The 18211-nt window shown below is 33.7% G+C and overlaps 1 protein-coding gene and 1 pseudogene across 1 annotated transcript; both read right to left on the bottom strand.

The window, feature by feature from the left end:
• Positions 1-4538: 4538 nt before the first annotated feature.
• LOC123685343 (homeotic protein antennapedia-like) lies at positions 4539-5249 on the bottom strand. Its single transcript, XM_045625001.1, has one exon. It carries the CDS (start codon positions 5247-5249, stop codon positions 4539-4541), a length of 711 nt encoding a protein of 236 aa, XP_045480957.1.
• LOC123685342 overlaps positions 5250-18211 on the bottom strand; it is a 32044-nt pseudogene continuing 19082 nt past the window's right edge.

The raw sequence follows: 18211 nt of genomic DNA, 5'->3' as shown, positions 1-18211 counted from the left end.
TTATTCATATAAAAATTTCTAATATTAATTTATTCCAATTAAAGTGAATCACGAAATGTAGGAAGATAGATTAATCGAACCGAAGATTTTTTATCTTTCATGTATGTGTAGAAATTTTAATATTGCTTCAGAAATATATCAATTCAGTTGTTCATCAGATAGAATTTTATGAAGTAGGTATAAAAAGATATATTTTTTTTCAGTCGGGTATAGTGTAAATAAAATAATGTATATTATGTATTGATTTTTATAAATAATTATTATTTTAAGCAAATATGTGAATTTCCTTTGATAAATAAAACTTTTCGATGATATTTTTCTGTTTTAATTCGAAATTATAACAACATAACCTGAAATAAATACTAATAATATTCCAACAATTTCAATGAATTGTCATACCTTCATATTCAAATTTTCCCGCCATATTACACTACATGATGGCGGACAAAATATCGGCCATATTGTTGCCTTGATTTAACACGGCGTTAGCACTTCTTATATATTTAGTATTCTGTGCTGCAAACATTCACAATAAATTACAATTCAGTTCATATCGAATTTTTACTCAAATGAATGGAATTTAATGACAGTCGATAGAATATAAAATATTATTGTTCAAAGTTCACGACAAGAGCGTAGAAATGGGGGGATACCGGGGGTAATCACACGGAGTTCCTAAATTGGAGATGCAAATGAAAATGACAGAATTCCGGATCATTTAAAAAAAAAAGTCCTATAATATGAGTCCCCAAACATTTTGTTTTGAGATACATGTGTTAAAGTTTAAGTTTTTTTCTCGTATAACCTGTGTAAAACTGTCAATTTTGTATTGATCTTTTTGTGATAATTTTCTTCAAAGTATAGTATCTCCCCATCAAGACTTTCTCGGAATAAATGAAACATAACATATAAATTCATGAAATATACCTACTCGAATAACTTATTTCATTATTCAGATAATTAAATTATTTACAATTAATTCTTAATCAAATTAATGCTTCACTTGTGTCACTCATAAAAATTATACAGGATGATTCACCGGGATGGCCTATTAGACGTTTATGGAAAACTATCCATAATTTTTAGCTGAAAATTTGCATATTGGGGTTTGAGACAATGATCTTTCTCCCTAAAATATATCCAGATCTATACAACTTCCGGTTATACCGGAAATAGACTGCTTCTTCCTTATTTCAAATGGCACACCCAATATATTATTGCATCATTAGATAGCTTTTTTGATGGCAATTTCGGCAATATGCCATGCCTTGGGTGAAAACTCAACGGTTCATGATAACTCTTGAAGTATTCATTTTAGGTAAAGGGTTTGCTTAAGTAACCCCCACTATTTTTGTACGTAGAATCGACTGAAAAAATAAAAAATATAGGTTCTTATTTGAAAATCTTGAGTTTTGATGAATTTGTGTTGTCCAAATTCATGATCTTCTTATGAACATCCTGTACATTTTTGGTTCAAACCGCAAACAGAAAAATATTTTCTCGATAAAAGCTTTTTCTGCTGAAATATTCCAGAAAATGTGAGTCCTCATCTCCAGCATTTTTTTCATAAGAATCCCAATAACTCGTGAACCGTTGAAGTTTCACCCAAGGTATGGCATATTTCCGAAATTGCCATCAAAAAAGTTATCTAATGATGCAATAATATACTGGGTGTGCCATTTGAAATGAAGAAGTAGCAGTCTGTTTCCGGTATAACTGAAAGTTGTAGAGATCTGAAAATATTTTAGGGGGAAAGATCATTGTCTCAAACCCCAATACGCAAATTTTCAGCTAAAATTTATGGATAGTTTTCCATAAACGTCTAATAGGCCATCCCAGTGAATCACCCTGTATAGTTAAGGTAAAAATCGAAAAATTTCATAGCTCCACACTGGGAATTCGAGATGATTAATAATTTTTAAAAAAGGAACAGTATGGATTTTTCCGAGATTAATTTCGATGACCTCTTTTTTATAGAAATAATTTCAAATATTCAGAAAGACCATTTAAGTACAGAAGTTGAAACAAGAACTTCAGAGCAATAAATAGAATATTGTTAAATTTATGTACAAATACCATCCTAGTTCAAAATGCAATAAAACTAATCAATTCTGAATTCTGGATGAATCTCTTGCAACATAAGATATGGATTTTGTGGAATTCTTATTTCGTTAAATTTTCTATACAAATGGTCCTCATAATCTAACGTTTTATCGATTTCTGACTTTGTCCAAAAGCTAAACGGCAGTATTTTATTAAATGCCAACGCTACTACCGCGATAGGGGTCCATTGTTTATTTCGACTGATTTCATGGTGACGCACATAGACGTATCAAAGGATATTTGCCAAATATTAAGAAAATATACCGGGTGGTTCGTTTGATATGGCCTCCGAAAGAAACGGGCAAAATTCATAAAACACCCTGTATCTCGGTTACGAAGACAGTAAGACCCAATACACCCTGTATATACGATATACGACACAATCCGAAATTTTTTTTATTTATGATCATTCGACAAAGGCAGATATTTTTTTATGGAACTTGGTCCCAACCTAAAAGTGAGTTTCTTCGTTTCCGAAGATTATTAAAAGCCAACTATTTTAATTTTCACTGAAAATTCACTACCAATTATTGTTCATTCCACACCGAAGGTACTTTAAAAAACTCAAAACATGATTTATTACGAGAAGAAACCAATTTCTTGTATCATGATTAATTTTTCAATTAAATCATTTTGAGTCAACATTTTTTCTGAAAAATAAATATAAGTAAAAAAAGAAATTTATAATTACTTCAATATTTTATTTTGAAATTCAACCAAATACAAAAGTATCGAGAAATTCAGATGAATAAATACAAAAAATTTATTTACATAATTACAAAATTAAAAAAACTACATAAAATTAACATCATTAATAAATTTGATAAGGACCGCTAAAGTTTTTCAAAAATATTGAAACTGATGTATTTTTAATTAACTGGTATATTGTGAGAACTATAAGCTGATTAGTTTATGAAAGTAGAAAAAGTGAAAATATTGGCCATTGAAACATCAAATTTATAAATATTGCTTGTGCATGAATTTTCCTTCAATGTACATATGTACTTGAATAATAAATATGTATATATTATGTCAAATACTTTGGAAGTACTGAGTAGCACTGAATAGCAAATAAAATATGCATTTTATAGTAAGACACTTCTACAATTATTGCCAAATTCTCCACCTTTGGTCCCTAATATAAAAAATCAGAAAATTTAAATACAATTATGAAACCTCTATGGAAAATGATTATATGTACAATTCTTACAAAATTCAATGACATAGGGATATAAAATTGAATTATTGATGATGTTGATTAAATATTCAATATTTCAAATATAATTTATGTATTACATATTTACAAGTAATTATGTATAGAGAATCTGCGATAAAACAATAAATATTGAATTAATTTTCAGATAACTATATATTATTGAGATATCCATAAAGTATCCCACAAAAAAAAAGATATGGAGGTAATCTAAAAATGTATACAATCTATTCAAATTCAATCGTTTTTTTCAAATATCCCCTCCAATCAGGACAAGTCCTCCAAGAAATTTTTGTTCGAAATCAAAACTTTCATTGTTTTCAAAAATACATATAATACATTTCGTAAAAAAATTGCAACAATAGGTATGATTCATATGACAATTTTCGAGATACGAGGGGGAGTACATACCTAGGTTTTTTAAATATTTTCCTTTGAAAATAGCTATTGATCACTCAATTATAATATTCAAAAACTGACAACAGTTTAGAGAATGCAACCAGAACTGTAAAAAATTGAGAGAATAAAAACTATTATGTTAAATGAACAGTTTTTCAATTTGGCAGGTTTTCTGCTTCACTATAAGATTGCACGTAACACTGGCCTCTAAACAAATTCGTGTGAGTCCAACTTGAATTTCGCGCGAGAAAAAATATTAAAAAAAAATAATAATAATAATAAAAATTATATTATCTACATTTTCATAAATAAATAAACTATAATATCGCTCTGTCATATGCGCTCTTCGATATATATACTAACTTATATCGACTGAATTATACACAAAGACTTTCTGAAGAGGTCATTACGGTTGCGTTGGGACAATTTGGAGGGTTCCGCCGAAAATGGTCACAACTTGCGGTACGGGCGTACAGGGCCGTACCTGGAGGTAAATGCATTTCGAAAATGACTACAATGTATAATTAGGTACATGGTTGAAGTTCAGAGGACGTGTCTGTTTATTGAGGAGATCCCTGAGGACTGATATCGTCGCCACCACCTTCTGAACCGCCTTCTCCTTTGGTTTTGTTCTCCTTTTTCCACTTCATGCGCCTGTTCTGGAACCATATTTTTATCTGTCGCTCCGTTAGGCAGAGCGCGTGCGCTATTTCTATGCGTCGCCTCCTTGTCAAGTACCTGTTGAAGTGGAACTCCTTCTCCAATTCTAAGGTCTGGTACCTGGTGTAGGTCTGTCGTCCTCGTTTCCTTTCGAATTGACCTCTCATCCAAGGATACAGTGGACTCGGTGGCTAGAAGCCGTGTTGTTGGCCTGTTGCTGACCCTGAGGCTGAGGTATCGCAGCTTGCTGATGAGCCGCCTGGGGATGCATATTCGCATTCTGCTGCGCTCCGTACAACATGTGTTGCTGCTGGTGATGGGGCTGTTGGTGATGCTGCGGATGCTGCTCCTGCATGTGGTGACCCATGTGGTGGTTGCCCATCTGCTGCGACGTATCCAGTGGCGGACTGCCCGTCGGTCCTAATACACAGTTCGGACTTACAGACGCCGCTTGGAGCTTACAGCTCGCATAAACTACAGGTTTTTGGTGTCCACTGGGCGCACCGTTGCCCATGTGCATATTACTCGGACTATCGGGCCTGTACCCTTGCGCACCGTCCATTTGTTGGGGTTGGGCACCATAGTACCCTGCGTTCCTCACGTCTATCCTGTCATAGGGAGGGAACCCAGGGTATGGCATCCCTTGCGGTGGCTGGCCGGCGGCAGGGGGGCCTCCATAGTGGTGCGGGGGGATGCCCTGCCGCAGACCCACCACCGAAGGGTCGCCACACGCGTTCGGATCCGTCTGAACCGCTCCACCTCCCTGAGGCACTTGCACTGCCGCACCATAGTGTTGGTGCTGGTGTGGATGTTCTGCCGATACGCCACCATTTCGCATATCCGGCATGTAGTTGTTCGCGAAATAAGAACTCATCTTTCCTAAACTTCCTCTAGATTAAACCTAAAACTCGGGATCACAGCAACTGTCGCACTTTGTTTGTTTGAAACAAACCGCACCAGATCGCAATAACGGCACTCTATCTTCGTAGATGCACATCATTTTAAACACGGAATTCACAATACTAATATCCACTGATATCCTATGCTGAGGGACCAATTCCAGGCTACAATCTGTACCAACATACAACGCAGATACCCTTTTAGAATACAGTGTGTCTCCAAATCGTTTTGCAATTGAAATAATCCATTGAAAGCGGGAATCTTCTCGTTTTTCAGAAGATGGCTCGTACCAGGCATAAGGACATCAATTCGTGTTCATAGATAATATTTATAAGAAATATCAATACCTGGTCACTTGTAACAATTAAAAAATTATGAGTTTCTTAACTTTTTATGATATCGATATTCTTACTTTTGGGTTTGCTGTATGAATAGTTTGTTCTTCTGCCTTGTTACAATTGCTTGAGGAACTGATACTGTTGCTTGAAGTTGCTTTGGTACTGTTTCTTGTCTGGCATATCTTGTGAACCTTGCAATCAGACTTTTATCTCCTTGCTTGCTAGTACCTGCCATTTGGAATGCTAAGGCATGCTTGGAAACCCTTGAAACAACTCTATCATCACCATTATCATTAGCAAGATGTTTCATAACTAATTGTAATTTATTCTCGTGTTGATGTTGTAAAGCATTTAAACTCTGTTCATAACTCGAAATATGTTCATTGTCAAGAACGATTGTCTATGAATTTTTTGTTATTCAAATCTTTAAGATATGAGTAATTAAAATCCCTCAAATGCTGAATGTACAAATTAGTCAATTCCAAACTATAAAATATTCAACAACTTCCATATGCAGTGTTTTCTATAAACGCCTACTGGTTTTTGATATTTCTGTCATGCAATAATATTCGGAAATTCCTCTCTTATGAATAGATTTCAATATATGTTTTTACACCGAACTTATAAATCTTTCCTCAGTGTTTTTTTTACTCCCTACAGGAAGATACACAATTTGAGAGTTATAATTACATATTGATACATGTGCATATTCACTAGAAAAAAGTGAGGAAGTGAAAATTTCCTGAGAAAAACCAAACAACCTGTGAACATTTCAGGTTTTATATCGATTCAACAAAGTATCTAAATATAGAAAAGTATTTTGATTATTGTGTAACGAATGTATATAAGATGATTACTTTTTCCAACTTCGAATATGCCAAAAAATATCGAGTGGTTGAATTATTTCTTAATTGAATACAATCATTGGTATTGGAACTCCTGAAGATATCTCGGATGCAACATATTGTGATAGGAGTTTGATCTTGCTAAAGCTCTTTCCCTACTGTTAGACGCTTCTTGAGGTTGTGGAGGGTGTGGGTAGTACCAAGATTCTGGAGGAGAATACCTTCTTCTTTGACCATTCACTTGCCTTCTGTTGGTTTCTTCCCTACTGGGAACCTCGTAAAATCGCATTCTATTACCATCAGTAATTCCCCTCCTTCTGTAATACTCCTGCTCCGATTCTGTACCAAAAATGTCTAATACCTGTGACGTATGAAATTGACTAGATTTCTGGACTTATATATATATTATATATATTATAGATTGACTTATTTCTGGAGTATTTTTCCACGATACCTGGTATTTTTTATCCAGAGATTCTTTATCAAGCACTGGTTTTTTGTTTGAATGATTTGAACTCGATTCACTCGAGTTTTCTTCAGAAGTACCGAGACCTAAATCCTTCTCAACGTTGAAGGGTTTCAAGTTGGTACTGCCATACTTTTCCAGAGTTGTTATGTTCTGGCTTCTCAGAGTATTACCTAAATTTCCAGAGTTTAATTTGAGTTGCGGATGGGGTATGCAGTAGGGTCTGGGTAAAGTTTTTTCCACGTTGGACATTTTGATGTCTTCTTCTGGAACTCTTCTGGAACTTCTTCTGGAGGAGCAAGAGCCTGGTCCAAACAAAGAGAGTAGAACAGGCAGGAGGAATAGTCCATGCATTGCTCCGAAGAATACAACCAGAAATACCATTTTGAAGAAGACGGCAAATATGTAGTTATTAGCCAGTATCAAGGCCATCATCCCCAAGATTGTACTGATGGATCCTTGCAATATTGGAAGTCCTGAAGCGTGAAGACATTCTCTAACCCTTTCGTCTGGAGATTCAGCCTTTGAGCTCATGTAAGCATAACAAATGTGAGCAGTGAAGTCCACGCTGAATCCGATGCACATTATGAGGTTGATCATCGAAATTGAGTCCAAATTGACTCCCCAGAGTGCCATGTAGCCTATAACACCAGTTTCGATTGATACTATGCTTATGGCGACCCAGAAGGAACATAAGAAGTTGGGGATGAAGATGAACGAGACTATCATCATGATTATTCCTCCAATAAACATGTTCTGAATGGACTGAGGACGTACAAGTTCAAACTGAAAAAAAAAATTAATTATAGTTTTCTATTTATACTGCTTTTGTAATGTATTATAATACATGCTGCCAAAAAAGTACAAGGAATTGATAATTTGAGAAACCTTCCAGAGGCAAAACTGCATTTTATATTCTCCCGCAGTTTGAGCGCCGTCTTTCATTTAGTTCAAAAGGATTTGTTCCAAAATTTCGAATTGTATTTTGAAGATGAAATTAATTTTGATTTACTTGATTATTTTGCTTAAATTCTGTTTCATTTTTCAGCTCTCATTATCCGAAAAGGAATTTTTTTGCTCTGACCTGCAATGAACGTCTTAAACTCAACATCATTCAAGTCCTAAAAGAAATGATGAGTATGAATGAAATATCGTTGTTTGAGCCAATTCTTACTATTTATTTTTGTCAAAAAGTGTCAGAATAAATAAAGAATGGAATCTGAAAATGTCTTCTAATAACTCATCTCATCGAATAACCACCTCAATCTTCTGCAGTGGCGTAGCTATAGTTGACTCACGTTGAAAGAACAAAATCTTTAAATTTTTTTAAATTGTTATTTACAATTTTTCTATTTCTCTAATCAATGGGGGGTGGGTTATGTCTCCATTACTACTTCACTGACAAATTCTCAGTACTTTTTTTGACATTTAGGAACGACTATACGGCCGAACTTCCAATTCAGGATTGATTATTTAATTTTATTTACCTGATCGAAGAACACGAAATATGGATGGAATATAGTAGCATTCAACGAAGATTCTCTGCAGATTTGTCTCAAAGCTCCCACCATTTCTTTTTCATGTTCCGTCCCTGATATGTTGACTGCTTGCACCAAAAATCTCATGGCTACGATATTGTTTCCAGATTCGTCAAATTTAACATCCAAAGAAAAAGGACTGGTAGGAGGCAACCATAACTGAAATAATTCACGATTAATTTACTGAATCACTAAATTAAAATCTATTGCTCCTTACCTACTTTTAAACTCGGTTGAAGTCGTCTTTTGTATCGATCGTGAAGTTTAAGTACTCTTGATTTCTCTCAGCATACTGGAGAAAACTTCTGAGCCAGGATTCAGTATAAAGTTGGTTGGAGACATAGGAAGTGTTTTCTAAAGTTTGAGTCAGTTTTTCGACTTCGTCTTGTATAGTTTTATTGGAGTAATCGTACGTGCCAGCTACTATCACTTGCATTCTGTAACAGAGTATTCGTTAAAATCAAAAAAGAAAATGATAGATAATGAAATAATAATGATATGATAGGAGATCATATATTATCCAATAGAAAAGATTGATCTCGGATTATATGAAAGTAAGTATTTACGTATTTCATCTCTGTTTTCAGAGATGTTGAATTCAATGTACAATGTAAAGTCTCACTCTGTATAAGTAAACTTTCAGGGTAAACTGTTTTTGAGCCAAAAGACTAATTAACATCATTATTTATATATTACATTATTTATATAATCACATTAATATTAAATTTCATCTCAACTGGAAGAAGGCAATATAGTTTTGGTCCATAATAAGATAAACTGTGCTGTAAATGTGTTCTATGAAATCTTGGGATTATTACATTATTATTTTGTACACTTCTTGTATTTTGACCATGTTCAACAATACTTTGTTTTTTTTTTCAATTGGTTTATTGAAGTTTCATAAATAAATATTTGTTTGATATTAAGTTGTTTCGTCTCGTTGTATAATCTATCAGTATTGAACAGTCTTCCAACTTTATGAATGATCTTCAATATAGTATGTTGGACAATTTCCAAGTGTTTTAAATGAGTACGAAACATACCACCCCACAGTATAATACCATATCTTAGCACCGATCCAACCACAGCATCATAGACACGATAAAGCAATTTATCAGACATAATGTTTCTCAAATTGTAAAATACATAATAAAATTGCTTTAATCGGTTAGTCAAATATACCACCTGCATGTCCCATCGTAAAAAACGATCAACAATGACTCCCAAATATTTAACAGAGTTTTCCCTAGAAATGGTAGGACAACTACAATCGCAGATGTTAGCGCATTTGAAGGAGTGAATAGTCACTTTGGAAAAACTTGGTTGACCATTGATAGTCAATGAGAACGCGATGAATTTTGTTTTAGCCGAATTCAAACTTAATAAACTTTGTGTTAACCATGCATTTATCAATCTCATGCCATTTTCAGTTGCTCTATAAGTTTCATCCCAAGTTTTTCCCTCAAACGTTACTACCGAATCATCTGCATATGAGATGACATTTATATAAGGGATATTCATAATATCATTTCCCCCAATCCCGCAATCTTCACGCATTGTTGTCTTGTAGAGAGATAATCTCGAAACAATCTCAGACAAATCCCCCTTATACCAATTTTCTCAAGTCTACACAGCAGAAGTTCATGAGAGACGATGTCGAAAGCCTTGGCTAAATCTAAAAAAACTGACAGAATCTTCTTTTTTCTATTCAAACCTTATATTTATATATATATATATATATATATATATATATATATATATATATATATATATTTTTTTTTTTTTCTATTCAAACCCTCCCTGAATCCATACTGTTTCGAACTCAAGATGCTGAATTGATCCAGATAAGACATCAATCTTGTCTTCAAGCACTTCTCAAAAACTTTTGCAAAATGGTTTATTACAGAAATCGGTCTATATTTCGACATATTTGTTTTGTCTCCTGATTTGTATACACAAGTTTTATGTGACTCTTTCCACTCTGATGGTATTATACCTGTTTTAAAAATTAAATTTATTATGTGTAAAAGTGGATCCAATATGACAGGATGAATTTTTTTGATGAGAGAAACCTTGAAACCGTCCGGTCCTGTGGCGGAATTATTATTTAATGAGAATATATAAGAAACAATTTCACTCTGTGTCACAGGTTTTAGTAAGATCGATGATGCCAAGCTCGTTGTTTGAAAAAATATATCTTCCGTATTTACGGATACACTATCCGTCATTTTCTTACCCACATTTATGAAAAAATCGTTGAACAAATTCGCCTTTTGTCCGGGATCTGTGGTTACAACATTGTGTTCATCCTTGATTTCACCGAGTATACTTTCTTTCGTCCTATTTTTATTATTTATTTTATTTATATTTTCCCAGAGCTTTCTTGTGTTATTTCCTAACATTATAATTTTATCTCTGTAGTATGACTCCTTAGTAGTTCCAATCAATTTATTCAAATTATTTCTGTAGATAATAAAATCACGTTTTTTTTCTATACTAGGTCTTTTTTTCAATTCTAATTTCATTCTGTCTCTACATTGTATCGATTTAATGAGCGCATTTGTGATCCAAGGTTTCAGTTTCTGATAACGCTTTGCTGGACTTCAATTAACGAAAAACGAAGATTTTTCCAAACATTTCCTCAATATATCAATGAACCCCACATAAGCATCCAACAAACTCTTACAATCGAGAACCGTCTTCCAGTCTTCCGTAGATAAATAGTCATAAAGTTTATCAAAATCTACTAATTTTCTTTTTTTTTTCAATACGTTTTCATCGATACTGGGAATGAGTGATTTCACAGACAGAAATATTGCGCTGTGATCCGTTATCGATGTTTTTATCAGACCGGGATGTATGGAAAATTTATTTCGTACTTTATTCTTTATTTTGGTAAATATGTGATCTATGATAGACGACGTATTTTCTGTCTCCCTAGTTGCAACATTGATTTTCACTTCGAAACCATTCAAACCCATAATCGATTGATATGCTACACTGCTCTTACAAGTGTCGTCATCAATATTTATATTTATATCTCCCACAAAAACCTCAAAGTCACGATAATTCATAACCTCAAAATATTTATTTAACTCCCCTATATAATGTTCCGCATTTGTGGAGGGTGGTCTGTAAGATGCTGTTATCCCGTAGTGATAACCATACAGTTCAAAAATCAAACGCAAGACATTAGTTTGACTGAAATTATAAACTTCAACACCTACCTCTATTGAATCCTTTACATAAGCAATGAGTCCATCACATTTGTTATGTTTGGAGCCATTGTAATAAACATTATAATTATATTATTATCTAATAACCAACATTCCGAAAGAATTATTATATCCAAACTTGCATAGTCCAACGCCTGCAAATATACCAACAGTTCATCATAGTTCTTACGTAAACTTCTTATATTGAAATTTACTATATTCAAAATTTTATCGAGTTTTAATTTTTCTCTGACAGCCTCAATTTCTTCATAAACTTTCGTTTGGTCGCATTGACCATATTCTTCAAATCCCCTAATGATAATTGATAATCGAAATTATCAACAAAAAAAAAAAATTTTTTTTTCAAAATTAAATCAATATAAATTGAGCAAAATCATATGAAAGCTTATCTGACACATTTTTTAAACAAATGAATAAAAAGCACATTTCATAAATCTGAAACAAGAAAACCAAGAATAAATTTTGTTCATATTTAATACTTCTCTGAAAAAAAAAAAGCAAAACTCAAGAAGACTGTACATTCTTCCTCGTATCTCGAGTCGCCGGTGTACCTATTTTTATTTTGTCGCAGTCATCCTTGCTTCTCAATGTACGAATTCTATCTTCCATCTTCACTTTGATATTTCCATCAGCGGACCATACATTTTTGGAACCAGATTTTTCTCCAGCATATCTCAATATTTCGAGCCGTTTTCTAGTTAGATCCTCCTTCATATAGATTTTATGATTTCTAAAGTGTTTCTTCAATGTCATGAAATTTTCTTTTAGTTCTTCGCTCTTGAATTTCAGAATAACTGGACGTGGATTTTTATCATTTTTATTTCCTATTCTATAGGCGAATCAAGATAAGCGCTACGCCACCTGGTGACAATCAGAGTAACTATAAATGTTGCCATGTTTGCTATGGCTCTTACCTGAGAGGTAGTCTCAGTGTTGCCGAAAACACCGATTTATCGGTATTTATACCGATTTGGAAACTGATCTCCCGATGTACCGAAAGGGGATAAATGTATACCGTTTTTTCAATTTCATAGATATTATGTCGAAATTGAATCTTTTACCGAAAAATTAAATATTTTGTATAATTAGATGCATAGACAAGAGATTAGATGAGCACATCTTGCTCGGTTTAGATACATAAAGATAAGATTCAAAATTTATTATGGTGCCGCTGTTACCAATTCTCTTCTCAGTGGCAACGAATAAAAGAAAAAAATTAAATTTTTTAAAGTCAGGTGCTTGGATTTCTATCTAGAGGCCTGTCAACAAATAATTCAAAGATTCCCATTAAAAAACAATATTATTAAGGACTTTAATATTTCCGAAGCAAGGAATGTTAAGGAAGTCAAAACTGCCTCTGTAATTCCAGTGTGCAGATTGTTTCGCGGTTTAATAGGCGACACAGATTTCCAAAACTGTGATACAGAATGGAGAACCCTGCGGAATACGGAAATAATCAAAGAGTTTCCTGACGATACGTTATTATTTTGGGAAGAAGTGGCTCATATTAAGAATGGTGATGGCACTCCCACTTTTCCCACTGTAACTAAATTCGTGTTTAATATGTTCACATTACCCCATTCATCGGCAAACGTGGAGAATATTTTCTGCCATTGACCATATGAAAACGACTCAACGCAACAGACAGTCAACCGAAACAATTACCGGTTTGTTGCACCCAAAAAGATTGATAAAAACAACAGGACCTAACTGTTTTTATTTTGACATTGGTCAAGAAATGACCTCAACTATGTCAAAATCATATTGGTATGGGTCGACAAACTCATGAATACCCAATTGTGGGGAAAATTTATGTTTTTATTTTTTAATGAAAATATTGTATTTTATTAATTTTTTCACTTGATGTTATTTTTGGTTACAAGAAAATGTATTTTCAGTTAATTGAATGTTCTCTTGTTTATATTTTATTTTAATAAATTGATATTCTTGGTAAAATCTTCCTTACACCGATTTCCTCCCCAAATACACCGATTTTGCGCAGTCATTTATACCGATCTTGAGTTTATACTTTCGGCAACACTGGGTAGTCAGTCCTTTTCATTCCTCTGAGGTTCTAGTATTTTGCTTTGTTTTTGTGTGATATTCTACAAATATTTATATATTTTTTAAATCATTTCAATAGTTCTGAGTCGTTCAAATCGCTATTGTTCAGTTCCTCAGTGTTCTTCCTGGGAAAAAAAAAGGTCAAATATCAAGTTCCATGCTTTCCCTCAAACTGGTAATAAATATCGTGTTTGGATGGAAGGGAAATTGGGGAGTAAAGTGCTGATGGATCGACAAAAAGCTTGGCAACTGAAACTAAAAATCGATAAACCAGCGACAAGAAATATGGAAGTATGTTCCCTGCATTTTATCGATGATGATTATTTTATCGAGGTAAGCACTGACAGCACGTGGAATTTTAGATTATATTTATGGGGATAATAATAATATAAATAATAATCGTTTACAGATTCCAGTTCTACACAGAAAGAATGTTTGAAAAAGACTGCTGTGCCTTCCAGAAATCTTTCTGTTGGATCCACTACCACAAAGGAAGAACCTGAATGTTCTAGTAGTAGATCTGAAAGATTGAATCAAAGATATATCAACAAAGAAAAACTTATTGCTGAAGAATGCTCTAGTGAAGAAATCGAACCTGCTCTACAATCTACTTCCCAAGATGAAATCGAAGCTACACAAGGTCTATTACAGCTTCTTCAGGGTCAGCCTGATTATAATGGGCCTAAAACTTTCAAGGATTTCGAAGTGCAAGTGAATACTCCTGAAGTATCTTCTTTGTGTGATCTGATAACAACAGATAGTGCTCTGAACAGTTTTACTGGTCTCAATAATATGAAACTATAAGATACAATAGTAGAAGCAGTACAATCTATTTACAGTGATCAAAGATCAGATCGTTTAACGATCAAGCAGTGTATTGTTTTAGTTTTAACAAAATTGAAATGTGATCTTTCATATGTGACATTATCTGTTTCATTTGGCATTTCACAAGAATTGTGCCAAAGATACATTGTCTTCAAATCTAAGGTACCTTTACATTATATTGGAAAAATTCCTCAGAAATATTTGGACATGTATTCTGAAATTCTATATATTTTTTTTCAGGGCACACTGATGATACTTCTCTATCTCATTTTAATTATTTTAAAATAGTCGTATAATATGCCGAATATATTTTCAAAATGAATACATTTCATAAGTGAAATATTTTCAATTGAATTCTCATATTTTTTGATGATTCATTAGTCAAGCAATAATTTAATTCGATAAATAGGTATCGATATGAGTAGTTTTAAGTAACCTAGTTATTTAAATTTATTTTTAGAAACATTTTATGTAAATTGAGTTATCTCTTAATAAATAAAAAAAATGGATATGCGACTTTCTGTAGTATTCCTAAAAATATTCAATACATTAGCATTTGTAATATTTTGTTGGGACTGTATAATTGAAGGGTAATGTGAAATGATCAATTCTGATAAGTAAAAGAACCTTTCAACTAAAGTTTATTAGTCATGCAAATAACATGTAACATTTTTATTATGTGACCAGCATTTAAAACTTCTTCACCTTCATACAGGGGCGGATCCAGGCGATGTTTGAGGGGGGGGCCATAGAAAGTCACGGCTCATATAGGTTAGAAAAATGGCGGAATTTTTTTTTTGTACCTACTGGATCAAGAGTTTTTTTAAAGAAAGATGGATTTTTGTAAATCATATCATATTCAGTTTCCAAAATTTTTGTAGAACAAAAACAAGTTCCAAAAATTTTATGTATTTCATAAATATATGTAAATTTATTTCACAAGAAAACTCAGGCGCATGAAAGTATAAGGAGTAGTAAGAAGAAATCCATTATTTCTGCATAAAGAACGAGGCTTCAATTACCATAGTTAGAATGATCCAGTTTAGGTCAAATATGCGCTGTTTCGTTTGATAACTACAGTTCCAAGTGCACAGTTGTGTCTTAGGGGAGCAGCTCTTCGTAGATAATTCCTTGTCAATCTCACTAAACACAAAGCAAAATCTTCCCGGCCGTTTCCGATGGCTCATCGCGTTTCGACCACGACCGTTTTTGCTTGACGTTGTCGTAAATGATCCACTTTTCATCACAAGTTACCAAGCGTTTCGAAAATGGGGCGATTTTGTTGCGATTCTGCAGTGATTCGCAGTGGAAATTCGGTCCATGCGGTGTTTTGCGTTAATTCATGTGGATCCCATATATCTAGCATCTTCTTGAGATCAGCCTTATGCAAATAGTGTTCCAAACGGTTTATTGTGCACTCTTAAGCTCTTGAGCAATCGAAACAGGACTAGACAATGTCCATGATTTTATCGATATTTACGACAGTTGGCCTTTCAGTGCGTGGTGCATCTTTGACATCGAAACTACGGAACGGAATCGACGCAACCAAAATTGCACATGTTTGGCTATTACAGTATCAGGTCCATAAACACTATTCACATTTTCAGCCGCCTGGCTTGTTTTTTGCCTCTATCTAAGAAAAACTATAAAAAATAGCGTATTTTTTCTGCTTGTGTTTATCTTCGTGGCGCGCTCAAACTTGACTGAGTCAACTCATCACAAAACTGTCAGAATGATTTTGTAGTGCGAAATCTCATTTTTCTAACGCCATATAGTGGAAACTGATCGGACTTGTACAACGCGAGATACAAATAACTAAAGCCAGCATTGAAAAAATAATGGATTCCTATTAAATAAAAACATATGATCAAATATTAAAAATTCAATAACAAATTCTGGTCTCCTATTTTTGATTAGCGTATCTTCGGATAATATGTATTTTCAACATTCAGACTGCTGCAAATGGTCCTGTGTATATGCATTAATGCCAAACCATTCAACCTCTTTAGAACCATTCAACCATTCTAGATCATATCCAATCTTTCACACTTCTGAGTGCCCATATGCATTGTTTTCGATGATTCAGGATATATTTTTAAATTTATAAGGTCCGCGAGGGGGGGGGGCCATGGCCCCCATGGCCCCCCCCCTGGATCCGCCCCTGCCTTCATAAAGACTTCTAGAAGTGTTTGTACCTTTAAGATACCCCAAGTATTCTACTCAGTCTTGCCATTTGGACCTAAAAAAGGTACTATCAGAATCCTGTAGTATAATAATGTTGATTGAACCGTTCACATATTATATGCACACGATTGTTATTCGTCATTTTTCGAAGTCTTCCATCCTTGCATAACTTTCAATATCACTAGACTGAACTGAAACAAATGATGATATCTACCGCCTTTACCTAAAATTAAAATAAAATATACACAGTAACACACTTGTTCACTATAGAAGTCTGAAAAGTTTTTATATTTATTGTAAAATCGAATTTTAATAACGCAAATACACACACAACTAATACAACCAAACACTCCAATGGCAACATTTATAGTTCTACGTTTGCTCACCTTGTCGCTGCATTCTTAATCTCAGATGCCTATAGAATGTTTTTATCGACTCAAAAGGTTTGTTTATGTTTTCACCGTCACATATGTCGATAAGTTTTTCTTTGACATTCTGGTTTTTCGTTTAATCCGAAAACAATTATGTTTTTTCTTTTATTTTCTTGCTGCAGTTGCTCCAATCTTTCCTGAGATTCACATAATTTCTTTTTTAATTCATCAACCTCATCTTGAAAAATGGACTTGACGTTTTCGACAATCTTCTCTGTAATTTTTTCAATATAACCATCAAGTACCTCAGTTACTATTTTCTTCACAATTTCTTCGATTTCCATTTTTTTTTCTCGTGTAAGTCCCATTTTATCGTCGTTTCTTAGATACCTCTAATATCGATTGAAATATAATAAATTTATTGTAATTATATAGGAATTCTTTAACAATGATGTCGGAGTCGCAAACATACGTCTACTCAGAACAACTCATGTGCGAACAATCCAAAACATTGATTGTATTGATAAACAATGTTTTTTTAATGAGAAAAAATATTGTACGAGTAAAGCAATAGCTTGATAAGTATTTTAATTTAGACTCTGCTCCATCGACAACAATGGCTAAAAGGTGCTCCAGGGAACGAAATCTGGCTCTAATGAAGATTGCAGAGGTTACAACATATTTCGAAAACAAAGACAATTTTTTCTTGTTGATTTTTTAGCAAAAATGTGTTTTTACTGGTCAAGGCCAGGACTTATCGAATGAAGTGTTTCAGATCCAACGATTCATAGAAAAAATAATAAATAAATATTTTGGAAATAAGTGATAAAATTAACAATGAGTACAATATTTAGTGTACCTTGTTGACGTGGGATTCTGCTTTTTCGAGGTATTCATGGAGGAAGTAGTTAGGTTATTTGTCCGCTGGATGGCGCTCTGCAGTAATTCATACTGACTAGCGACTGCCAGCGTTCAATAAGATGCCTGCTATTTCGTTTGTTTGTCATCGTGGGTAGGGTTATGCGGTACTGATGATCCCTAATATGTCAAAATTGGGGACATGCTACCT

This window comes from Harmonia axyridis, chromosome 7 (genome assembly GCF_914767665.1).
Source record: "Harmonia axyridis chromosome 7, icHarAxyr1.1, whole genome shotgun sequence".
Lineage (NCBI taxonomy): Eukaryota > Metazoa > Arthropoda > Insecta > Coleoptera > Coccinellidae > Harmonia > Harmonia axyridis.
Note: the sequence above shows the minus strand (reverse complement) of the source record. Positions and strands in the feature narration are given on the sequence as shown.

Excerpts from the sequence above, each read along its gene's own strand:
- LOC123685343 (XM_045625001.1), bottom strand. The coding sequence starts at position 5,249 with ATGAGTTCTTATTTCGCGAACAACTACATGCCGGATATGCGAAATGGT.